Source organism: Protobothrops mucrosquamatus, unplaced genomic scaffold, assembly GCF_001527695.2.
Source record: "Protobothrops mucrosquamatus isolate PMUCROS unplaced genomic scaffold, P.Mucros_1.0 scaffold5087, whole genome shotgun sequence".
In the NCBI taxonomy this organism is placed as follows: Eukaryota; Metazoa; Chordata; class Lepidosauria; order Squamata; family Viperidae; genus Protobothrops; species Protobothrops mucrosquamatus.
In genome coordinates this window covers 4,225-30,566 of record NW_015390962.1, presented here as the reverse complement: position 1 = coordinate 30,566, position 26,342 = coordinate 4,225, and the positions used below count along the sequence as shown (strand labels likewise).

The 26,342-nt window shown below is 42.4% G+C and overlaps 1 protein-coding gene across 1 annotated transcript; it reads left to right on the top strand.

The window, feature by feature from the left end:
- Positions 1–200: 200 nt before the first annotated feature.
- Positions 201–13,884, top strand: MYOZ1 (myozenin 1). Its single transcript, XM_015828900.2, has 5 exons — positions 201–276; positions 6,024–6,205; positions 7,833–8,100; positions 11,275–11,443; positions 13,334–13,884. The coding sequence occupies exons 1-5, from the start codon at positions 201–203 to the stop codon at positions 13,563–13,565; spliced, it is 927 nt and encodes a 308-aa protein (XP_015684386.1). The 3' UTR covers positions 13,566–13,884.
- The last annotated feature ends 12,458 nt before the right edge of the window (positions 13,885–26,342 follow it).

Sequence of the window (26,342 nt, the reverse complement as noted above, 5' to 3'; positions counted from 1 at the left end):
GGTTTGCCTGGGAAGGGTTCTGTACGCACTTTTGTGTCCTTTTGTTCGGGGACATAAAGGTGGCTGTCACCTTTTATATAGATATGTGGAATTTAAAATTGTTCCATCATGAAACATCATTAGTTCTTCTGCATATGCACCTTGCAAGAATTAGATTCATTCCACTATTCCATTCTCACACAGAAAACCCCTCGAACAGCATGCCTCTTGCAGGAACCCCAGCTCCCAAAAAGAAGAGAAAACCTACTAAACTCATTTTAGAATTAACCCAAGAAGGTAAGAGATATCCCATGAACACAAATTCCTTTTCCAATAATTCTTCCCTAGTATCTAGAGCAGTGATGGCGAACCTTTTAGAGACCAAGTGCCCAAACTGCAACCCAAAACCCACTTATGCATTGTCGAGTGCCAGGTGGGTGTGGCCCACTGGCTGGGTGTGGCCCATTGGCTGAGCGTGGCCATTTGGGTGGGCGTGGCTGCAATGATAACGGCAGACTGGGTGGGACTAAAAAGTTCAATCAGTCAATTCCAACTTTGCAAGAACTTTTTTTTTCCCGCGAGAAGTTGAAATTGACTGATTGAACCTTTTTTTTTTTTTTCTGCATATTGCAGCGGAGGCCTAAAGCGAAAAGGTTTTATAAAACCCAGCTGAAGGCCTAGGACTGGGGCGACGATGTGCGTGCCCACAGAGAAGGCTCTGCGTGCCGCCTCTGGCACCCGTGCCATAGGTTCGCCACCACTGATCTAGAGAATGATTTACAAAAAAAACGTAGAGGTTATTCTCCCACACAGCGCAATCACTTTGACATCATATGTAGAACTACAGTTTTTTGATAAAGTCAAAGAGATGGAGAAGGAAATTATGATCAAATTATGGTGATAGCCAAAGAGCAACACATTTGGAAACAAATGACAACCACAGAGGTTGAAATCCAAAGGAAAAAAAAAACAGGTATTTCTCATGAATGTAAAAGTAAAAATATCACGGTCATTTAACACCTGTTTTTATATCATCAGGGCAATTGTTTTAGTTCATTCAGCTCTATAGAAAGCTAAGGAGTCAGTAAAACTATATTTGGTTGAGGACACAGAGGAGATATTGTAGATGTCCATGATTTTCAGTCATAATAATTAAAATTCAGACTTATGTAGGATCAGCAGTTAAAGCTGCAAGAATGTCTCCCATTCTCCCACAGAATTCAGGAGTTTACAGCTTTGCCCATCTTCAGGTAGGTTAAAATAAGGCAGCCTCAGTTGTGAATGTTAAAATCTCTAAAAGTCACCAATCTCGGGAGTTTTCAACTACATATCTTGGACTACTTGATTAATTTAATTAGGAGACAGTTCTGGCGGAAGAAAAGCATAGAATCCTATCTCATGTCCCAACATCAAATGTAGTATTCCCAACATCAGTGCTGAATAGGGTAACAAATCAGAGAGATGGAATTCCTAAATGCTTTCACTCCTTAAGCTACATGTTATTCCTAATAACTTGGCATATTTAGGAGATGTTCATATCTCCCCTTCATCCCACTAGATTTCAGTGAGGCCAACGGGCCTGGCTTTTCAGGGAAAGTTAGAGATATGATATGGTAATCAGTAATAAGAATCAGAGATGGAGGAGGAGAAAGGGAAGATTACAGTCAAGCCATCAGATGTATTGAGGCAGAAACTTAAATGAAATCTTACACAGCAAATATTGAGCTCAAGTAGGAACTATATGTTCCCGAGAGTTGAGATTGTCCCGTATTAGAATTTCTAGTATGCATTTGACCATCTTTATTTGAACTACAGTGAAAATCACACAAAAAGCTACTAAAAAAACCTTTAGCATTTTGCTATTTGAAGTACTAATGGTATAGCCTTATTTAGAAGGGTGCTTCAAACAACAGTTCTGAAAATGTCTTACTGACATTAGTTTTATTGATCTTTCCTTTGCCTTTAATACAGTAAACAATGTAGGTACAGTGATTTTCAAACCATGATGTTAAACTAGTGCACTGAGAACAACAGAAGGATGGTATGAAGATCACCCATTTCCCAAAAGAATTCCTTAACATCTAGAACAGGGGTAGGCAACCTTGGCTCTTTTATGAATCATGGACTTTAACTCCCAGAATTCCTGAGCCAGCCATGCTGAAGTTGAAGTTGAAGTCCACGAGTCATAAAAGAGCCAAGGTTGCCTACCCCTGATCTAGAATAATATTACTTTTCCAATTTTTAAACATATTATTTTTACTGCCCACCTCATTTCCCAGGCTCAATACAACTATAATTGCTGGTAAACAGTCAGATCCCAAAGCTTTGGTATATAATTCAGCATCACATGAACATCTTTAACATTTAAAGGTTATCCCATAAATGGTCAACCATCCGGCTAGCAAATTCGACATTGAGGAAACTTTACAGCTTTCAGGTGCCATAAAAGATAAACTTTATTGAATACACATCTTGCTACTGAAGAAGTAAAATCAACTCTAAGTTTCCCGCATGAAAATCTGGTTAGTTAACAATAGCTTTCCATAATCTCACTTCTTTGGTTTGTTATGAGAACTTCTCCATCAGACTCTTGCTTTTGTGACCTTGGTTCTCACAGTCCGTGGATGGCTTCTTAACACTCCCGTTTCTTTCCCAAGCTTCCCTTCCCCCCTGTTTCTATGGCAACTTGAGTAGCGACCGAGGTCAGCAAGCTAGCTTAGCTATTCAATCTTGACATAAATCTATTTAAACAGTATATCCTAAATACAAGTTTTTAACAAATCAGCTTTAACCTCAAATCTGTTGATACCATTTATAAACATCTTTTATTTTTTTAAAAAAGTATTTTATTAATTTTCTATGATTGCAATTCATTAGTGCTTAATGGATAATGAGCTACAGGGCTGCTGGGGCAAGACAAAAGCCCCAGGATCGGCATTTCTGGCTCACCCAGAAGAGAAAGGAGGAGGAGGGCAGAGACAGGAGAGGCTATAGGACAGTGATGGCGAACCTTTTAGAGACCGAGTGCCCAAAAACTGGTCCCGCCCCTGCTCCACCCCTGCCCTGCCCCTGCTGCCCCAGGCAGCCCAGCAGCACCATGGCGGCCACCCCTCTACACACACCGTGCAGCATCAACTGTGCGTGTTGGGGCATGAGGGCAGAGTCTTGTCTACGCTGCTTGGCTGCCATGTCCTTGGCTGCGTTGCTCCGCGTGGGCCACGCTCAGGGGGGACTCTCCTCCTGGGAGGCTGCTGGTGAGGAGGGGGTTGCGGGGGGAGGCAAGGCTGGGGAATGGCATGTGTGCCCACAGAGAGGGCTCCGAGTGCCGCCTCTGGCACCCGTGCCATAGGTTCGTCACCACTGCTATAGGAGACAGTTTTGGTGGGAGAGGGAGGGGGGGGAAAGACGCAGCCTTGGGAAGAGGAGGAGTCAGAGAAGAGAAAAGAAGGAAGAGGGGGGGAGAGGACAGGAGATCAAACAGTTCGGCCGGGAGCCAATCTACAACTTCGTGGCAGCCATCTGTGCCAGGCATGCACACAGATGGCAGCGAAAAACAGTGAAAGGGAAGCACTCAGAACGAGGTCAGCCTGCAGGGCAAAACAGTCACCCGTGATGCCAGGCCCCATGTGCTCGCCGCCTCCTGTACCCGCGCCCAGGCAGGTTTGGCTTCTTGCCAGCTTCGCCCTGCCCAGCCCAGCCTCTCTGCGTGGTGAGGAGAGCATGCTGCTGCCTGCCGAAGCCAGGCAGTCTAGGGGCTGGGCAGCATAGTGCAAGTAACATGGACTCTCACGCTGCTCGCAGCGTCCCTTCCCCCAGAGCCCCCAGAGCCAGGTGTGTGAAGTGGGCGAGGGCCATTTGCCGGTATCCTTCAGGGGATGGTGCCTTTCTTCATTCCTCATGGAGGTTGACCCCTCCCCTGCTGTGTTTCTTGCCTGTTTTTCTCCCTTCCTCATCATAAATATCTTCCCGCCACTCTGCTCTTGTCCAGGAATTTGCAGTGGCCTTTCAAGCCATGGCCACTGGCCACTCCCCCTCCCCTTGTCCCTTCCTGGGCAAGGAGGGAGGGAGGAAGGAAGAAAGGAGATGGGAATGAGAAAGGGAGGCAGGGAAAGAGGGAGGGTAGGGAGGGAGGGAGGGAGGGAGGAAGGAAAGGGAGATTGGAATGAGAGAGAGGGAGGGTCTGAGGGAAGTCCTGCCTTAGCACTTGGCCACCAACAGCCCTGCTGCCCTTTCACCATCCCCTTGCCCCCTCCTCCTGGCCTATCTGCATGGTCTCCCATCCTATCTCTAAAGATGCTTTGGTTACAAAGCCGGGTCTCCTCACATGGAGAGGGAGTGGGCCTCTGACCCAAGCACTTTGCCCTCCTGCACCCACCATGAGCAACCTGGCCAAGGAGAGCAGGCACATCATCAGCAGCAGCCTTGACGAGGAGGTAAGTGCAGCCAGGCGCTCTCTTGGGGAAGTGGGGCTGGACTGGATTTGGCTGCAGGGTCCTTGTGCCCCGGGAGCTTAAGGGCCAGGCTGGGTGCTTGCCTTGTACTGCCCAGGGCAGCCCATGCCACTGGACAAGAGGGACGGCGAGGCTCCTCCAGTGGACCATGCCCTGGTGCCCACTCCAGTCCCACCCCCTCCACCAGAGACCCCCCCACAGCCCCACCTGCAATCCCTACAGGCACCCCCGACCTGAACGACATTGAGCTGGCCACACACACACCCTCGGCCATTGACTTTGCTTGTCAAAAGTTTGCAAAAGGGGATCACATGATCCTGGAACACTGTGACCATCATAAATATGAATCAGTTGCCAAGCATCCAAATGTAAATCACATGACCCTGGGGATGCTTCAACAGTCATAAATATGAAAAATGGTCATAAGATCACTTTTTTCAATGCCGTTGTAACTTCGAACAGTCACTAAGCAAACTGTTGTAAGTTGAGGACTACCTGTACTTTATCACTTTTTTCCTTTTTGGGGGGGGATCATCAAGTTTTTGACATCTTGCTAGGCGACTGGTGGTACTCGGATATTGCCATATCCTAAAAGCGGTACAATTTATGAAAAGGTTGAAAAGCCCTGCCTTAGAACATGCTTAAGTTGAAGATATTAGCACTGTTGCAAACTGTGGGGACAAATTCTGTTTGAATCAGAAGGGTGGAAATGACTAGCAATTTAGAGATGCAGGTAATTTGCATTTGCCACGATCAGGACATAATGAATCAAAACTAGCTTTGGGTTCAGCTGCAGATGACAATCTAGGTAGGCCTAAAGATCCAGCAATAACGCCAGATCCAGAAAAAGCCAGGTGAAGATACTTACAGAGAAATATTCAAGAAAGAAAGGGAACGGGAGAAGAAGGCTTAACAATTCCAGAACATGGTGGTTTTCTCCTGCAATTTCATCCTCGGGCATTTAACTTCTTATGGGGTGCATTCTGTTAGGGAAAGCAAATTTTAGTAGTAAATTCTGTTCTGTCAACCAGGATTAAATTGCATTGTAAAACTGAGTCAGACAGATAAACTCAATAGAAATGATTTTAAAACAGAAATATATTTATTCAGAGGAAATACTTGCATTTGTGTTGGTTGCTTCTGGACAATACATCTCTGTTTATTCCCATAGGTGAGAAATTAATACTTCCTCCATACCATTTCTACATCGTGAATTGGGGTCATTGGAGACATGCTGGTGACCCCACGCTTTCTGAGACAAAGAGATTCTAAACTGGCTTGTGTCCAGGAAATCCTGTGATGAGCTCAGTAACTCCTCCCACATACCTGATAACATGAGATAACTGACTAGCTAAACTACATTTCCCATAAGCCATCTCTTAAGGAGACAGCACTTAACCCAATAAATGCCAGATATTCTAACATACAGATACATGCTCTAGTCAGGTTTATCACGGTCCAGAACAGTAATACTAGGTAGAGAGAGGTTGTTGAGCAGTTCTAGTGGCCTTGGCTGAGGAATTGAAATGCAGGTTAAGTTTTGTAATAGGCTTCTTCTGCTTTTGTAATAGGCTTCTTCTTGTACCCCTTCAGTCATGCCGCAAGAAGGGTCCAAGCTGAACCTCGGGAAGAAGATCAGCATTCCCAGGGATGTGATGCTAGAGGAACTCTCTCTCCTTACCAACAGGGGATCCAAGATGTTTAAACTTCGACAGATGAGAGTAGAGAAATTCATATATGAAAACAACCCTGATGTCTTCAGCAGCAATTCTGTGGTAGGTACAAACAGGAACAGGAATGGATGATCTGGTAAATTCACATTGTCAGGCTGGATCTAGGTAATACATATGCAGATGTAAAGAGAATTTTCCACTTGTAATCCACTCTTAACCTCTTTTCCATACCATTTCAATCCCTAAAAGGGAAAAGTTGGAATAGCTGCACAAAACCTATTGATAGGTAGCTTTTAGCCCTGTCCTTTTGAAAGCACCAAGAATTGCATTTGGAAGTAAATAAAATAGTAAATTTGTGTGCATCTAAAAAGGAAAGCGTTTTTTCTACAGTTTCCATCCTTCCATTTTATTCTGTAGTTCTGATACATCGTCAGTGGAATGCAAAATTGCTTTTGTTTTCGTTTTGTTTTTCATTCATTGATCTTCCTCATTAAGTTGGGACGAAACGTTGTTCAGTTCAGCAGAAACAGAACTTCTTACTTTCCTAAGATTTGGCAGCTTTTAAAAAGGGACTGGACAGCCACTTGTCTGAAATGGTATAGGCCAGGGTCTCTTGCTCGAGCAGCGGGTTGGATTAGATGACCTCCAAGGTCCCTTCCAACTATGATATTCTGTTATTATGCTAATTCTGAGCTCACTAATGTGAATCATTCCAAGACTGCAGCAAAAATATATAAAAACTCTAACTCTGCTGCTATCCAGTTTTTTACAGTTTAGATAATAATAATAAAGTTGGAAGGGACCTTGGAGGTCATCTAGTCCAACCCCCTGCTCAGGCAGGAAACCCTATACCATTTCGGACAAATGGCTGTCCAGTCTCTTCTTAAAAACTTCCAGTGTTGGAGCATTCACCACTTCTGGAGGCAGGTTGTTCCACTAGTTAATTGTTCTAACTGTCAGGAAGTTTCTCCTTAGTGCTAGGTTGCTTCTCTCCTTGATCAGTTTCCATCTGTTGCTTCTTGTCCTGCCTTCAGGCGCTTTGGAGAATAGCTTGACTCCCTCTTCTTTATGGCAACCCCTGAGATAATGGAACACTGCTATCATGTCCCCCCTCGTCCTTCTCTTCCTTAAACTAGACATACCCAATTCCAGCAACCGTTCCTTATACATATGTTTTAGCCTCCAGTCCCCTAATCATCTTTGTTGCTCTTCTCTGCATTCTTTCTAGAGTCTCAACATCTTTTTCACATTGTGGTGACCAAAACTGGATGCAGTATTCCAAGTGTGGCCTTACCAAGGCCTTGTAAATGCATAGTGTTTCTATGTGCAAGCAGCAGCCAGTTTTGAGACAGGAAGAAGGGAGACTTCCACTTGGAAAAGACTAAGTTCATAAATTTTTCCCCCTCATAGAGCAATATAGTAATTTAAATCTTGATTCTGCCTTTTAATGCTGGCCTACCTGTGGCTGTGTCTCAAGGATACCCCCTTCTAATGATTTAGTTCTCAAAATTAAAATAAACTATTGAAAATACTACAATTATCAGCGGCAGCATTTCATTAGCATATGAATCGACCTACTGTTGCTCATCATCAAAGCACAATAGGGTTCAATAATATTAGCAGATTAAAAAATAAACATGAAATGTGTTTCTTGATAATTGTTTAATTTGCCCCTTTCTTTTACTTTATCCTTCTCTTTCTTACATTTCCCTTCCATCTTCTTACCCAGGATCACTTCCAGAGGTTTATCCCATCTGTTGGGGGATATTATGGAGCTGATTCCTACAAATACTCTCATAGTGGTGGAAGGATGGTGAGTGGTATAAGTGTAGGACCATATGGATCCACCAAACTGCACTATCATCCCACTCCTCCTCCAAAGCCTGGGAGCAAAGGTGGAGCTGGAAGAACTGGAACTGGCCACAGTGAGGGATCTGCTGGCAGAGAGGGAGGAGTGGATGGAGGCGGAAATGGAAATGAAACTGGGAGTGGAAAAGGTAAGCATTTATTTTCATCCAATAGATTAGTAAAGAAAAATGCTTAGTATTGTTGAAAGAAAAAATCTTCATCAGGGTCCAGTCCAAGCTGGGAACAAACAAAATGGAGACTGCTTTAGAAAGAAGGTTGCAGTTTATTGAAGAGCAAAACCACAAGACAGAAATGTGGCTCTTGGAAAGCTGACTACACGTGGTTGGGAGTGGTGGGTTTTTATACCTGCTTGGGCTTTTGTGTCTGAGGTTGTTTCCTGTTCCTGTGGCATGAACTTTGACCTGAGCTTTTGAGCATGTCCTTCTGATGGTGGTGGGTTAATCCTATTATGTCCTAAAGGTCATATCCTGCTCCCGTGGGGCTGTGGCTGATGGCTATATCAAAGACAAGATAGGAAATAAATTAGAGCGGGTAGGTGTATTTGTGTACTTTGTAGAATGTTAACTAAACAGTTAAAAGTAAGTGGAGAACTGTTAGATAGAAATACTGATGCAAAAGCACCTAGTTAATGGTCCAATGCAGAGGATGAACATTTGTTGAAAGAAATGAAAATAGCTTTATATAAAAACCCAATTTGTTATCAAGGAGTGAGAGCCTTACAGGTTAGATATACATAAAACTGTGAATGGGGTTCTAGGAAAATGTAGGCGGTATCATGAAAAAAAAATTATAATGAATGGTGATGCATGTGGCTTGAACACAAAAGTGAGCAAGTACATTGAGGTAGTTTTATCATAAAGGGAAAACAAATAAGGATCAAATTGCTGAACAAACATATGAAGGAAGGATGAGTAGTCTGAGAGGAGGGAGAGATTCAAGGGAATTGTGGTTGAATTGATCTTATGAAATTTATTTATTCACCAAATTTTGAAACCACCCATCTCCCTCACAGAGGGACTCTGGGCTGTATAAAAATATGAAAACATAAAAACAGTATATAAAATGTTAAAAAGAGCCAGAATAATTAAAAACCAATGCTAAAAGTTAATTAAAAGGAAGGGGAGGGATTTTCAAGGCACCAACTAATCCTACATCTGCAAGTTCTTCTGTGAGTCCCATGCAGCGCAGAGCGATGTTTTCACACCTTTCTGAAAGGCCAGGTGAGTGGGGGCCTGTCTCATTTCTGGGGGTAGAAAGTTCCACCGGAGGGGAGGGGAGGGGGGAAACCTACAAAAAGTTTGAAAACATTAGTATTTGGATGTGGTGAATCAAGGATGGATTGCAAGGACAGAGAAATATAGAGAGGTATAGTGACTTTTGTTGGTGTAAACTAGATTTAGTTAGATTTCCCTTTTTTTCTCACACCATTAATTTCTTTCTCTTAGTATTTCTTACTCATTGTCCGTATTTTGTATAATTCAGGTAGTCCTCAACTTAAAATAGTTCATTTAGTGTAGGGGTAGGCAACCTTGGCTCTTTTATGACTCGTGGACTTCAACTCCCAAAATTCCTAAGCCAGCATGGGGGTAACTTTGGCCCCTTCATGACTCATGGACTTCAACTCCCAGAATTCCTAAGCCAGCATGGCTCAGCTTGGAAACCTCTCCCTTTCCCTTCCGCATGGCTGGCTCAGGAATTCTGGGAGTTGAAGTCCACACGTCATAAAAGAGCCAAGGTTGCCTACCCCTGATTTACTGCATTCAAAGTTACAATAGCACTGAAAAAAGTGACTTATAACCGTTTTTTTGCTTACGCATGTCGCAGCGTCTCCAGGGTCACGTGATCAAATTAAAATGCTTGGCAACCGACTCATCTATGTGACGATTGCAGTGTCCCAGAGTCACGTGATCACCTTTTGTGACCTTCTGACAACAAAAGTCAATGGGGAAACGAGATTCAATTAACAACCACGTAACTCACTTAACAACTGCAGTGATTCCCTTAACAACTGCGGCAAGAAAGGCCGCAAAATGGGGCAAAATTCACTTAGCAAATCTCTTGCTTAGCGACATAAATTTTGGACACAGTTGTGGTTGTAAGTCGAGGACTACCTGTATTGCTTTTCACAGAAGAGAAAAGGGATATGGCGAGGGAGGAAAGGGTACAGTTCATAAAAATGGATAGTTTATTGAGTAGCATATTCTGAGCACAGACGTTGAGTTGCTTGGGTTAAGTATATGCCTGAAACAACCTTTACTGCCATCATTCACTTTGATTCTGCATAACACAGATAGTCCTCAACGTAAAACCATTCATTTAGTGACTTGAAGTTTGAAGTTACAACAGCACTAGAAAAAGTGACTTATGGCTGGCTTTTCACACTTACAATGGTGGCAGCATCCCCATAGTCACGTGATCAAAATTCAGGCATTTGTTAATTGGCATGTATGGAGGTAGTGACAGATTTTATCTTCCTGGGCTCCAAGATCACCGCAGATGGGGATTGCAGCCAAGAAATTAAAAGACGCTTGCTCCTGGGGAGGAAAGCTATGGCAAATTTAGACCGCATACTAAAAAGCAGAGACATCACCCTGCCAACAAAAGTGCATATAGTCAAGGCCATGGTTTTCCCAGTTGCAATGTATGGCTGTGAATGTTGGACCATAAGAAAGGCTGAGCGCCAAAGAATTGAGGCCTTTGAACTATGGTGCTGGAGAAGACTCCTGCGAGTCCCCTGGACTGCAAGGCGGTCAAACCGGTCAGTCCTAGAGGAGATCAACCCTGACTGCTCTTTAGAAGGCCAGATCCTGAAGTTGAAACTCAAGTACTTTGGCCACCTAATGAGAAGGGAGGACTCACTGGAGAAGAGCCTAATGCTGGGAAAGATGGAGGGCAATAGAAGAAGAGGACGACAGAGAATGAGGTGGCTGGATGGAGTCACTGAAGTAGCAGGCGTGAGCTTAAATGGACTCCAGAAGATGGTAGAGGACAGGAAGGCCTCGAGGAACATTGTCCATGGGGTCGTGATGGGTCGGACATGACTTAGCAACTAACAACAATAACAACAAATATATTTCTGACAGTTGTACTTAAGAACTGCAGTGGTTCATTTAACAATTGTAGCAAAAAAAGATTGTAAAATGGGCTGCAACTCATTTAACAACTGCCTTACTTAGCCATGGAAATTTTGGGGTCGACTGTGGTCCTAAGCGGAGGAGTACCTGTATTCATCCCTCAGTTCAGGATGTGGCTTTGTATGTTTTCTCTTGACTTACGTTTTCTTCTTTTCCTTTATATTGTAGGTGAAAATAAAAGTGGGAGTGGGAAAGGAAAAGTTTCCCTTCTTAAGACGTACATTTCTCCATGGGAAAGAGCCCTAGGCCTTACCCCACAAGAGAAAAGCGAACTCGGCATTGATTTCTTGTCTTATGGCACCAAAGGAGAACTCTGTCATTACAAATCTTTCAATAGGTAAGGGAAAATGCTTGCAAGAGTGGTGGGGCTGGCAGTAGATAGAAATTTGAGGGTTGATGAGATAAATCAGGGGTGTCAAACTCAATTTCATTGAGGGCCGCATCAGCATTGTGGTTGCCCTCGGGGGGCCGGGTGGGTGTGACCAGGGTGGGTGCGGCCTACTGGGTGAGCATGGATGGAATGGGTGTGGCCTACTGGGTGGGCATGGCCAGCTCTACATCGTTCGCGTCAAGGGTGCCTGTGGGGGCCTGGGCAGGAGTGGGACAGATCTGAGGGTCTCTGGCAGAAGGGGGTGGGACCGGGGCAAGCGCCAAGGCATGGTCCATTTCTTCATTCCTCACAAAGGGTGACACCTCCCCACCATGCACTCAGGGGGCGGGGGCGACGTGGCAGGGGCTGGTTCCTTGCTGTTTCTAGACGGCCTTGTGGAGCTAAGACTGAATGTGTTTCAGCGTAGATGGTCACCACAAAATTGTACATTGGCTCCTGGCCGGCCTGGGCCAGAGCCAAGGCAGTGGGGGGCCGTTCCCTCACTGTTTCCAGGATGGTTTCGCGGGCCACATGAAACCACTTCGCAGGCCGCATCCGGCCCCTGGGCCTTGTGTTTGACATGTCTGAGATAAATTATATGTTGACTATCCTGGCATTTCAGCTTCTTGACCACGAGTGCTTTCTTTCTAACTAATGAGGAGGCATGAAAAACAATCACCATTGAACACATTCTCATGCTGTGTTGTTGGCAGAAAAAAGACAAATCTTTCATGAGCCAGGAATGGAATTTGTATGAGAGGAATCATCATTTCTCAGATTCAAGTGTACCATAACATGTTCATAACCAAGCTGTACTCTATAGCCTTGCAGATCTGTTGACTCAGAAGGGCAGTAGAAAAATGTCTCTAAAATTTAAATACTGGAAAGTAGACCCCAGCAGGTGTTGGTTGCTATGTCTTGCAGCAGGCAGTTATTTTATGTGAATACAGTTCATTTAAATCTGCATGAAAGAAACTAATCAAGCTGTGTCACATTTACAAGATTTCTGCTAAGAAGCAGTTTACTGAAGATGCCACATTATACCCTAGACTTAGTAAGAAGGGCAAGATAGTTGTAATAGTGGAAGTTGCCATTCCTGGAGATAGCAGAATAGAAGAGGAAGAACTGGAGAAAAAAATTACAAAATAAACTATGACAAAAGAGTATGACAAAAGAAAGCAAAGATATTATTAATAGTAATAGGCCCCTTGGATGCAATCCTAAAACATCTGGAGCACCACTTGGACACCATCAGCATTGACATTTCCAATTCTTGGACGTTTAGCTTAGACAAATCAACCATCAATAGGCACATAGAGATAAACAACATCTACATACCATTCAAAAGAAACAATCAAAAAGGGATAGATTGAAAACATTACTGATATTCAAAAATAAAATTGCTACAAATTGATGTTTGTTTGTATAGTTTGTACTGACCAACTTTTTTGCATTACATCTGGATAGCCGATATGTTTTTGAATCAGCCACATCTTGCTTTCAAATAATTTTCTTGGAATTTAATGTGCCTTATACAATCTACAATGTAAATGATATATAAATGTTATATATACCTAATTATTATCTTAATATGTTTCTACACATTTCCATATCACATTTACGACAGAGGATTTTGTCTACCCATTTATTTATTTATTCTGAAATGCACTCTCTGTTTTGTGAGAGAGAAATGCACCTGGTTGCTTAGAAATAGAACTATGAATAGTTATTCATACAGGATTGGATTGGTTGGATTTGGCAGAGGAACACGAATAGCTAAAATCTGTTGAACTACTAAGTTGGTGGGGAAAGGCTATGACGTCTAGAAACCCTGACGGTTGATTCGCTTTTCCCTAGGACTGCAATGCCTTATGGGGGATATGAGAAGGCAGCCAAACTGATGACCTTCCAAATGCCTGAATTTGACGTTGGCCCTTTGGTCCCTGAGCCTCTTATTGTGTATAATCAAGAAGTCTCCAATCGACCTTCCTTTAACAGGACCCCAGTACCCTGGCTGGGGTCGGGAGAACCCACTGATTACAGCATTGAGGTGAATGTACCACTGGCAGGTGAAACAGAAGAATTGTAGAAATCCCCTTTCCTCTCATTAAATCTGCTCGTTTGCATGTCTGTATTAAGGAGGTGAACATGCAGAAATTTCTCAACGTTGCCCTAAGGACGACCACATTTTCATGCATCTCTGCTGTGGTGTTGATCCATGTTGGGGTTTGAAGAAAACAAAGCACTAAAATAGCAAGGGGGAAGAGAGTCTTTTTATTTGCACTCGAAAGCATAAATACAAAAAACCCTGTGATACTTAATGCTTCTGGTCTGGTCTGTCCCAACTTTGTTCCATGGTTTTGTCATTTGGCAAAATGAATAAAGCATCTACTAAAGATAGAAGACAATACAATATTTCTTTCTTGGTTTTATGGGTTCTGTCTAAATGAGATTGTCTTCCCTTGATGGATTTTTGTTCAGGAAACAGCAGGAATCGGGAACTTGATTAAGAAACTGAGAGCCAGATTGGTGCTGTGGCTAAGATGCTGCCCGAGAAACCAAGAGACAGTGAGTTCTAGTCCCGCCCTAGGCATGAAAATTGCCTGGGTGACTTTGGCTCAGTCTTTGGCCCTCTCTCTTAGCCCAACCCATTTCACAGGGCTGCCGTTGTGGGAAAGTAGGAAGAGGAAGGACTACTGTATTATGTTTGCTGCCTTGAGTTACTTACAACATAATGAAGGTGGGATAAAAGAAATCTAACAAACACATAAAATAAGCTTGAAAAACATGTTAAAATGAATGATAATAGCATGTTATAATAATAATAATAATAATAATAATAATAATAATAATAAAGTTGGAAGGGACGTTGGAGGTCATCTAGTCCAACCCCCTGCTCAGGCAGGAACCCTACACCATTTCAGACAAGTGGTTGCCCAATCTCTTCTTAAAAACGTCCAGTGTTGGATAATTCACCACTTCTGGAGGCAGGTTGTTCCACTGGTTAATTGTTCTAACTGTCAGGAAGTTTCTCCTTAGTTCTAGGTTGCTTCTCTCCTTGATCAGTTTCCGTCCGTTGCTTCTCGTCCTGCCTTCAGGCGCTTTGGAAAATAGCTTGACTCCCTCTTCTTTGTGGCAGCCCCTGTGATACTGGAACACTGCTATCATGTCCCCCCTCGTCCTTCTCTTCATTAAACTAGACATACCCAATTCCAGCAACCTTTCCTTATATGCTTTATGTTAACAATCCAATGTGGCAGCTTATGCCTGCTATATAAATTAAGTGTTCATACTGGACCATGAAAAATATATCTACTCACAGAAGATGGGGAACTCCTATTACAATTTAGGCACATTTCTTGAAAGCCATATCCACAGCTCACCTTCTATTCCAGAACTGATATGAAATTATGCTGCGCTATATATTGCTGCTTCCTTAGTGTGTACCTAGTGTTAGATTTAATCAGAGCCCCAAAAGAAAAGCAGCCATTTCCCTACTATGACCAAGTAGAAAAAAACTCAAGCAGCAAAATAAAACAAAAAGGAAAAGAAACTTCCTGCTGCTCCATCTAGAGCAGGGGTAGGCAACCTTGGCTCTTTTATGACTCTTGGACTTCAACTCCCAGAATTCCTGAGCCAGCCATGCTGAGGGGAAAGGGAGAGGTTTCCAAGCTGAGCCACGCTGGCTCAGGAATTCTGGGAGTTAAAGTCCACGAGTCATAAAAGAGCCAAGGTTGCCTAACCCTGATTTAGAACAACATTTTGCAACCTAGGTTAAATTCCAAAGCATGGGCCTCAACTCCCAGGATTCCACAAGAATGGTGTTGCCAAGAATCCTGGGTACTAAAGCATTTGAAAGTTGCCCAAATGGGAAATGCTGATTTAGAAGCTTGAATCTTAGTGTATAACCAAGCTGCTAACCAATGAATATAAGATCTTTACGATTTGGTTTTGCACACTGGATACAATAGCGATATTGAAAAATCAGCCTTGAATGCTGTTGAAGGAAAAGTCTTCATCATAGTTCAGTCCGAGCCGGGAATAAACAACATGGCAACTGCTTTAGAAAGAAGGTTGCATTTTATTGGAGAGTCAGACAGAAAGATGGCTCTGGAAGAAAAAAAAGAGTGAGCACATGTAGGGAGTGGGTTTTTATACTCTCTGGAGCCTTTTGTTTGGAGTTGTTCCTGTAGTGTAGCATGAACTTTGACTTGAGTCTGAGTGTGCCTTTCTAGTATTCTGATGGTGGTGGGTTAATCCTATTATGTCCTAAGGGTCATATCCTGCTTCCCTGGGGCTGTGGCTGATGACTCTTAGATTTTTGGTATTGATTCTAGGGATCTTTCTTCCTAATCCCAATTTCCAGTCTTTCTGACAAGATTATCATCTGCATTTTGCAAACTTGGGACAGAGAGACTTGGGGGACGGGGTTGGTTTCTGCCTTTAAACTCCTTTAGGGAAATATATTCTGCCTTTTGAATATTTCCAAGAATATTTCTTTCTCTGGGGGGGGGCTGACTTCCCACAATGCCCACTGAGAGGGCTTTGGCCCTCTGCAGATTCTCCGCCTAGTCGAGACTTGCCAGGCGATTGATGAAAGGGGGCGCATCTCCTCCCCCATTCCCCGGTTAGCGGGTGAGAATGGAGCAGACCCCCTCCTAAGAGAAACAGCCCGCCCGAGCCCAACTCTCCGCCTCAAGAGCTTCCATAACCGCAGAACCACCGGAATAAAGGCGGCGGCGGCGGCGGCGGAGCACGGAGGAAGCCAGACCCAACGGAGGTCACCTCAGCGAGGATCGGTGATGGGTGGGCGCCATAAAGACGGTTGGGCGTGGCTCTCCTCGTGCTCTCGCGAGAGGTCGCTGCCGGCCTGCCGGTAGCCATAGCAGCGAGCTGACGAGAGGGGATTCCTTCCGTACGGCCCTGTCCTCTTGGGCACCGGCGGTGAGTCAAGTGGCGGCGGCCGCCAGCAATTCCGGCGCGCGCGCGGGGGGGGGGGGGGGGGAGGGCATCGCAAAAGGGAGACGGGTTCGCCTCTTCCTCCTCGGGGTGGCTCGTGAGGGGCTTTGGAAAGACGCGGCCGGCCGGTCGGCCGGTCGGTAGGGCTTCCCTTCAAGATGGAGGGTCTTTCTCGCCGTCCCTTATGCTTGGGCCTTCCGTGCTGCAGGCCCGCTGCTCCGCCTCCCCGAACCCCCCCCTCGCCGCTGCGGTTGAACTGGGGGCGCGGGGGGGGGCGTGTGCAGCTTCGTTCCCAGTTTGGTCTTGCAGGGCGACGCTAAACGTCCCCGCTCCCGCGCGGAGCCCCCTGAGGGAGAAAAGCCGGGCGCTTCACCAGGCGTCCCGGCGGCGGGAGCGGGGTTAGAGAGCCGCGGTGAACGGGTCACCTTGTGGTTTGAAGATGCACGGCTGCCTCTTGCGTTTTTTTTAATCCTTCTGGAGCCGGTTGTGCCGTCCCCCCCCCCCCCCCGCTCTACATTTGTACGAGCTCTTCTGTCAGCACACAGTAAAACTGACTTTTAAATATATTTTTAAATAATGAAGAGAAGGATGAGGGGGGGGGGACATGATAGCAGGGTTCCAGTATCTCAGGGGCTGCCCCAAAGAAGAGGGAGTCAAGCTATTCTCCAAAGCGCCTGAAGGCAGGACGAGAAGCAACGGGTGGAAACTAATCAAGGAGAGAAGCAACCTAGAACTAAGGAGAAACTTCCTGACAGTGAGAACAATTAACCAGTGGAACAACCTGCCTCCAGAAGCGGTGAATGCTCCAACACTGGAAGTTTTTAAGCAGAGACTGGACAGCCATTTGTCCGAAATGGTATAGGGTTTCCTGCCTGAGCAGGGGGTTGGACTAGATGACCTCCAAGTCCCTTCCAACATCATCATCATCATCATCATCATTATTATTATTATTAGGCACAGGGCATAGAAAACTGATCAACCAATGTTTATTATGAAAGGTTTTTTTCCAAGTAAGCAAGTCCAAAACTCTTAAGTCTCTTCAAGCAAGGTAGTAATCTGATTAGTATCTATATTAGCTTTTCTTGTATGATATTATCATGTTTCTGATCTTATCCTAACAGTACAAGTGATAACGGGACATTTATCTGTCATTGCCTAGATATTCTTCTTGTATCTACGTATTTTGAAATAACCTGAGGAGCACTTGGGGGTTGGACTAGAGGACCTCCAAGGTCCCTTCCAACTTTATTACATTATTATTATTATCATCATCATCATTATTATTATCCCGCATCTCCGCCGTTATGAAGTTTTTTTGCTAGTTCTTTTTTTTTTTTTCTTTCCCCGGACTGTAGTATTTAGAGAAACATTTACCTTGTAAATCCTATATTAGCGGGGCAACCTATTCTCATTTATTCAGGTTTCACCAATTTGTTTTTCTGTATTTACTACTCCCTCAGTGTTGGGCGGGATTTTGTAAGACTGTTAATGTACGTTGAAATTATAAATTATTTTTTTTTAGCTGTGAAGTGTTCGTTCTAGTGTTCAGTGCATTGTATTATATTTCTGAACTTTTAGTCAGTTTTCAAAGCAGGTATGCAAGGCTACAGACTTATGAAAAAATATATATGGAAATTATAAACATTTTTTAGCTATTAAGCGTTCGTTCTAGTATTCAGTGCATTGTATTATATTTCTGAACTTTTAGTCAGTTTTCAGAGCAGGTATGCAAGGCTACAACTTATGAAAAAAGATATATGGAAATTATAATTTTTTTAGCTGTTAAGTGTTTGTTCTAGTGTTCAATGCATTGTATTATATTTCTGAACTTTTAGTCAGTTTTCAGAGCAGGTATGCAAGGCTACAGACTTATGAAAAAATATATATGGAAATTATAAACTTTTTTTTAGCTGTGAAGTCTTCGTTCTAGTGTTCAGTGCATTGTATTATATTTCTGAACTTTTAGTCAGTTTTCAGAGCAGGTATGCAAGGCTACAGACTTATATGAAAAAAAATATATGTTGGACAGAATGCTATCGTCGTCTGGATTCACACACCATACTAGTTATAATTTGTTTTAAGCATGGTTTGTGGAAGAAATCATAAGGCCACCCCATCAAGAGATAGAATTTGCTCAATTTGCTGAGACAAGCCAAATCTCATCATGCATTTGATTTATGTTACAGAATAGATGAATTGATTTAATACTGTAGATTGAAGTGGGGGATAGAATTGTTAAATGCAGAATTACATATCTTTTGAAGTTATCTCGTGTGGATCTCATGTGACTGCTTTGCAAGTGATGAACTCCAAACAGTCAAGATAGAATCTAATGAGTACATTCTACAATTTGTCACAACACATCTTATTCTTTTTCTGTACAGTGTGAAGAAGTTTCATATCCTTGATTATCATTGGGTGTGATTTTGGCATTAAAACTGACCTGGTTGCCCAGATCCATGTAAAGAAAAAATAAAACTTTTTATCTCCCATTTTTCACTTTCTGAGTAAAGTATCTGAGTTGAGATTAGGAGCAATTAGGGGATCAGAAGACAATGCTGCAGATTATAGCAAACAAGGAAGCCTCTGCTTATGCTTGCTGAGCTGTCTTTCTAAAGCAGCACTATTTCACATAACTTCTCCCTTTCAGCTTTTTTAGACAGTTAAAAACATCAACACTTATAGATGAAATAAAGAATGCAGAGTTGGGCACTGCTAGACAGAGCAGATGCCAGCAATGAGAAAATTCTTGATGTTCTTTTGGGTGCTGAGTGCCAGAGAAATAATCTTGCCACGGTTATCTATGCTTTATTAACTTATGTATATTACGTGTAAAGTTGTTTTGCAAAACTGAATTTTACTTCACTCAAAAGAAGACCTCTATATTGCTAACCAGTTGTATGAGACAGCAACAAGCTGCAGTATTTAAGATAGTGACAGCACTCCCATTGTTCTGGAACAGTATACTTGTTCTTAGCCAGAAGACTTAGGACACAATTCAAGGTATAGATATTATCTTAAAGTCCTTTGTGACTTAAAGCTATACTGTACATCCAAATAATCATTTACATATCAACCCATCTGTTTACAAAAGAAATCTAAAAGAGTCTTTCAAATGAATTTACCAGGTAATTGATTTTCCATGTGTGATCCTATCTGTGAAATTCAATGTAAAGAAAAGTAAAGTCTTACACTTAGGCAAGTAAAATGAAAAGTACACATGTAGATTGGGTGAAACCAGGCTTTGTAGCAGTAACTGTGAGAGGGATCTTGGAGTCTTAGTGGACAATCAGTTGGAATACTGCATCCAGTTTTGGTCACCACGATGTAAAAAAGATGCTGAGACTCTAGAAAGAGTACAGAGAAGAGCAACAAAGATGATTAGGGGACTGGAGGCTAAAACATATAAGGAACGATTGGTGGAGTTGGGTATGTCTAGTTTAATGAAGAGAAGGACCAGGGGGGACATGATAGCAGTCTTCCAATATCTCAGGGGCTGCCCCAAAGAAGAGGGAGTCAAGCTATTCTCCAAAGCACCTGAAGGCAGGACAAGAAGCAACGGATGGAAACTAATCAAGGAGAGAAGCAACCTAGAACTAAGGAGCCTCCAGAAGCGGTGAATGCTCCAACACTGGAAGTTTTTAAGAAGAGACTGGACAGCCATCTGTCCGAAATGGTGTAGGGTTTTCTGCCTGAGCAGGGGGTTGGACTTGATGACCTCCAAGATCCCTTCCAACTTTATTGTTGTTGTTGTTGTTGTTGTTATTATTAATATGAGACAACAGTGTGGCAGCAGCCAAAAAAGCCAATGCAATCCTAAATTGCATTAACAGAGATTCAGTCAAGATCACGTGAGGTATTAATACCACTCTATAAAGCCTTAGTAAGACCACACCAAGAATACTGCAACCAGTTTGGGTCTCCATACTATAAAAAAGATGTTGAGACTAGAAAAAGTGCAGAGAAGAGCAACAAAGATGATTAGGCTAAAACATATGAAGAATGGTTATAGGAACTGGGCATGGCTAGACTAGTGAAGAGAAGGATCAGGGAAGACATCTATAAGAAATATCTAAATCAAATTGAATCTTTATTATATAGATCATCATATAGCTAAATCCATATTAAGATATTCTTAGTTATAAAAACCTCTGCTCCATGCAGGAGGGGCTAACATGGGTAAAAGGGAAGCTGTACATCCCAGCCAGCCAGAGACTGAAGACTATGCAAACGTGCCACGACTCAAAGTTGGCAGGATATTTCGGGTTTGTAAAGACCCTACACCTGTTAAAAAGATAATTTTGGTGGCCTTCTATCAAAAAGGACATTGAGGGTTATGTGGCTAGCTGCCCTACATGTGCAGCAGCAAAATGGAGACAGAGGAGAATGCCTGGCCTAGTGCAGCCAATCATAGACCCTTCAGTACCCTGAAGAGAGATTTCTAAAGATTTTATCGTAGAGCTGCCAGAAAGCGCGGGAAACACCGTTATTTGGGTGGTGACAAACCTGTTTTCAAAGCAGGTCCATTTCATTCCTTGCCAAAAGATCCCGACAGCAAAGACTCTAGCAGAACTGTTCCTCCATCATGTCTACTGCCTACACAAAGCCCTATGTCGCCTAATTTCGGACAGGGGGGTCCAATTTACTTCAAAGTTCTGGAGGGTATTTTTGGACCTCCTGGGAACGGATCAGGGCCTGAGTTCTAGTTATCATCCTCAAACGAATGGTGAGGCAGAAAGAACTCGGTTCTGGAACAGTACTTAAGATGCTTTATCAACTACCAGCAGGACAGTTGGACTGAACTCCTACCATTCGCTGAAGTAGCTTATAATAACGCTGTTCACTCCAGCACTGGGTTCACCCCGTTTCAAGTGGCCACAGGACAAAAGTTCAACCCAATATCTGAACTGCCAACTAACGAGCCCACAATCCCTTCACTTAAGGAATGGATGAATCAGCTGCAGAATACTTGACCAGTTGCCAGAAAGTCTTTAGATGAGCCTAGAGCAGCCCACGAGGCTCAGGCAGATAAAAAGAGAATAGAACCCAAATCATTCCACATTGGGGACAGAGTATACCTGTCTACTAGGCTTCTGCAATCCTTACAACCCTCTAAAACACCGGGGCCAAAATTTGAGGTATCCTTCCCAATCAAACGCATTATAAACCTGGTCACAGTGGAGATGGAACACCCCAAAGCCCTAAGGCAAATCCACCCTGTATTCCACTGCAATCTCCTAAAGCCTGAAATAACCTCGCCTTTACGGCCAGTAACTTCCCCAGCACCACAGCCCATCATGGTAGAGGATGAACAACATTTTGAAATTAAGGAAATCCTGGACTCATGCAGACACCATGGAACCACCCAGTATTTGGTGGCCTGGAAAGACCTCCCAGTATCGCAAAACGAATGGGTTCACAAGAAACATGTTAGAGTCCCTAGGTTACTCAAACGTTTTCATGCATGTTACCCGGATAAGCCTGATTAATCAATGGATTTTCTTTTCTCCACTTTATTATTTTCTGTTCCTCAGTGGATTTCTCCTTCTTTTAAGGGGGGCGGTATGTCAGGCCCTTCAGATCATTATCGGGACGCTGCCATTCTATTGGGAGGAGGGAATCCTTATTCTGTTGGGAGTGGGGAATCTTTGGGTTCTGGGATGTGTTCTCCTGCACTTTGATGTATCTCTTTGGGTATGAAAGTGCCTGGGGCCATCTGCCTTATCTCTACTCTGGTGAGAAGAGGATGCATCGCTCCTTCAACTTCTAGTTCCCATAACAACTTTGCACCTGTGGGTTGGCTGGAAATGGACTGGGCAGTTGGGCACTTTGGAGGGGTTTTGAAGAGAGGGGTTTAATGTAACGTTTTTGTGTGGGAAATATTCAGATCTTGCCTTCCTGCTTTCACTATCTCTCAATAAAAGTTCCTTTTGAAACAACGCCAGTTTCAAGAGATCTGCTTTCTTGGGAGAACTAGCTGAGGCAGGACTTTACACTGAGAAGAACATTTTTCAAATCATAACATTTTAACATCCTGACTGCTGCAAGACAGATACTCCAAAACCCCATTAATTGAATATACCTGTCCATGTGGCGATAAGGAGATTGAGACCATTTTGCATATATTATACTATTACAATTACAGTCAGTGTTTTTATAGAAGGTGCAGCTCATGCAATAAAGGTGTTACATGGGCAAGTGTGGAGCTCTCATTATGGTGCATGCTACTTCATTCAGTTGAAGTTTCTGGGTGGTCTTCAACTCAATATAGCCCAAACAGAAAGTGACCAAGACATGAGTGATCATGAGCAAGGCCTCCCTGTCTAGGAAAGGGTGCAATTAGCACATTAGATGAATCTGTGCAAAGGCCATCTTAGCCAGGGCTGCCACTTGACCCCCAAATTATGCACCAGCTCAGTCTGAGGAAGTGCCATCCTGTCCTACTATGTACGCATTGAAATCCAAAGATCCCCAAATAGATCAGTTGCTTAGAAACCATTTTTTTTTCCCCTGAAAGCCAGAAATTCATTGTACCGAAATTTACAGCTTCTGTCCAGGAGTTACTCAGTGTAATAATACTGGGACTGTTCCCAAACTCTTGTTGATTTTCACCATTCATTGCTAGTTTTGTAATTATGTGTACTTATCTATAGATAATAAAAAGAAATATTTTGTCCAGGATATTTTGAAACCAGTTTAATTATGTGAGACAAATTAGTCTTTTTATGTATTTAGAACAGGATTATAACAGTCAAGACAATAGTTTAATAATTCTGCCTACCGTGGAAGAGCTTTGGATTGCCATCTATATTTCATCTCTGTATTTTTTTTAAAAAAAAACTTGCATTATGACTGAGCGAAGCAGAGAGATAGAATGTGTGCTATGGGACCATATTCTAGAGTGCGATAGCACACTGGCAAAGGCAGTCTTTGTCACTTTAAAAAAATAGCCTGTTTATTGGAGGGGGTGCGATTTCTTAAGAATCAGGTGCATGTCTATAGCAATGATGTCATCTTTCCTACTGGACCTGCTTGAGAGAGAGGGATTCATGGGAGGAAATTATTTCCTAAAATGCTGGCTGAGAGGAATAAAGAGTAATTGAATACAGGCAGTTTGTGAGTATGAATAATTAACTTACCGTTTTCAGGAATGAATAGCCGTGTGAAGGTGATACAATAATCTTTATAGGAACAGTACAAATATGGAGAGTGAGGTGTTCACATATACTTGCTACCAATGCTTAGAGGTAACCAGTCACATTTTCCTTCCTAGTGACAGGAACTGTCATATGCAATTTTTTTTTAAAAAAAAAAGCATGGTGTGTAGCTTATTCCAGAATGTTTCAGACCTGGAGGCAATGCTGGAGCACTCAAACCTATAATATAGCTCTGTATAAAAACCAAAATTTTAGTCCTTAAGCTCTACTTGTAGAATTGAAGTTTTTAATTCAAGTATTACAAATGTAATGCATACAAAATTGATTTTTACCTGTAGCTGCTTTCATTTATTTTGGTTTCTTTTGTATATTACCTATATACCTCTGTCATGATCTAGATACCGTCTTATTTCATTATATATATTATATATACGTGATATAATTGATTTTGAATTTAAAATATGAGAGAAAGGCTAAAATGTATCTGAATATACTCTTCATTAATTTTCTTGTGATTTGCTAGGCAATATATGCTATTTGTTTGCATTTATTTGGGGAATAATAGAGGCCTCACAAGACTTTTCAGGACTTCCAACCTTAGTAAAAACTTGATGTTTTCTTGGGAGGCATAGAAATTTTGTGTAAAATAAAAATCACTTCAGTACATAGACTAAAAAAACAATAATCATGGATGTAACTTCAGTGAATTTTGTAAATATAAATATGAGATGTCATGTTTGCTTTTGACAGAAAATTACTATAGCTAACGTAAGAGGAGGGGAATATTATGAACTTGGAAGACCAGAAGAGGGTATGGAAAGAAATGTACCTAGAGAACAATCAGATCAAAGAGAGAGAAGCCTGCCTTTGAATAATAGGTGAGAAAGAGATTTAGAAAGGATCCACCATAACTAATCAGGTGATAAAAAGAGATGGTGGGAAATTTGTATTTTCAGACTTGCACAAGATTCTTTTAATATAATAGAGTTAGTTCATCTTGTCATGTTTCCTGTCTGGTTCTCCTTCTCTCTGGAAAGAGAAAAGATTCTACAATCTGTCTTCCCCCATATCCCAACAGCTTCCTTGGATTCCAGATTCCAGGGAGAACCCATATGAATCAGAGCAGCCAAGAGATCCCTGTCATCAAGAGAGAGGCGGAGAAGAAGGGATCATGGGGTATGCTTTTATTGTGGGATCCCAGGACCCATAACCAGGTCATGCCCAAGAAAAGCACCAGCAGCTGTCACCTCAACTGGAGCCAACATTTACAAGATGCTTTGTGTGTTCTTGGGGAGTTACTGGAAGAAGAAGGGAGTGACACAGTTATATTTTGTTCTCACCGTCCACAACCTGTTTCCCCTGGAAACCTAGGGCGATGGAATGAGTCTGAAGGAGAGGGTGCTGTACTGGAAAGACTTTGAAAGATGTGAGGAAGAGATGTTGCCTATGGAATGATCAGATAAAGGGGGGGGGGGGGAGATCCCACTATTGAGCAAGGGAAAGAAAAAGAAACCTAGAAAGTTTCTGTCTTAATAATGAAGCAGTAAAAGGAGATTTATACTTCCAGACTCACAAGTTTCTGTTAATGTAGCCTTATTATAGAGTTAGCTCATCATGTTTCCTATCTGGTCTACTTGGGAGGTTGACAATGACTGAATGAAATCCCAGTTGAAGCCATCTGGATATCTTATGGAGTATGTCTGAATCTACAGGTAGGCCTTATTTAGCAACCACAATTGGGGCCACTGTGACTGTGCTAAATTTACTTTTTCATATCTTGTAACTACAAACAGTCACTCTATGAGGCAGTCACTAAATAACCTGTATGTAATTAAATGATAATACATTATATAAATAGAAACAAAAAGCAACGAGCAACTGTATGGCATTTCTTCCAAAAGCTGTTATTTACCATACATATAAAGTACAATTTCTTGGCTTGAAAGATTTTACTGAAAAATTTTGTCATTAACTTGAAGGTCCGGAAATCATTCTTCTTGAAATTTACCATTCTACCTTCTATCCATTATCCCACTTGGTCAAGATCTTTCTGAACCTTGATATTGTCTTCTAAGGTGCCCTATTTCATTGTGTCCACAATAAATAATGATGTTTTCTAGCATCTCATAAATACGTTGAACAATACAGGATTTAGAGCCCCTCATATAACATTTGTTTCCAGCATGATGATGAGTTTACTTGTTGGGTATCAATATTCAACTACCTCTGTATTTATTTAATTATCTTACAGTTTGTCTTATTTTTCTTTCTTCTCTACTAAGATCTCATGAGACGGATAGGTGTTCTCTTACCATTTTCTTGCTTAATTTAATTTTTGTTTCTAGTATTTTTTTGGTATGTTGTGCTATAATTTCTTTTTGTGTGAAGACTGATGCAAAGAATGAGTTAAGCAGCTCTGCTTTCTTCCTACTGCCTGTTACCTCCTTGGCATCTTCTCTCTTTAGTGGACCTACAGTTTCCTTGACTTTTTTCCTTGTTATTACTGTGTTGAAAAAAACTTTTTTTTATTGATTTCTGTTGCAAGTCTTTGTTTATTCTGAGCCTTTGCTCTCCTGACTTCGTCTTTGAATATTCTGGCTATCTGCTGATAATCTGGCTGTCTGTCTGCTGATAATCAACCTTAGTTATGTGTCCCTCTTTCCATTTTTTGTACTTGTCCTTTCTGTCATTCAGTTTGTCAGAGAGATCTTTGTGCAGTCATGCTGATTTCTTCTTGGATTTCTTGTTTT

Bases quoted from the DNA above. Each gene is read 5' to 3' on its own strand.
- MYOZ1 (XM_015828900.2), top strand. From the start codon at position 201: ATGCCTCTTGCAGGAACCCCAGCTCCCAAAAAGAAGAGAAAACCTACT. The intron at 8,101-11,274 runs GTAAGCATTTAT...TTTATATTGTAG, and splicing joins TGAAACTGGGAGTGGAAAAG to GTGAAAATAAAAGTGGGAGT. The intron at 11,444-13,333 runs GTAAGGGAAAAT...GCTTTTCCCTAG, and splicing joins CATTACAAATCTTTCAATAG to GACTGCAATGCCTTATGGGG.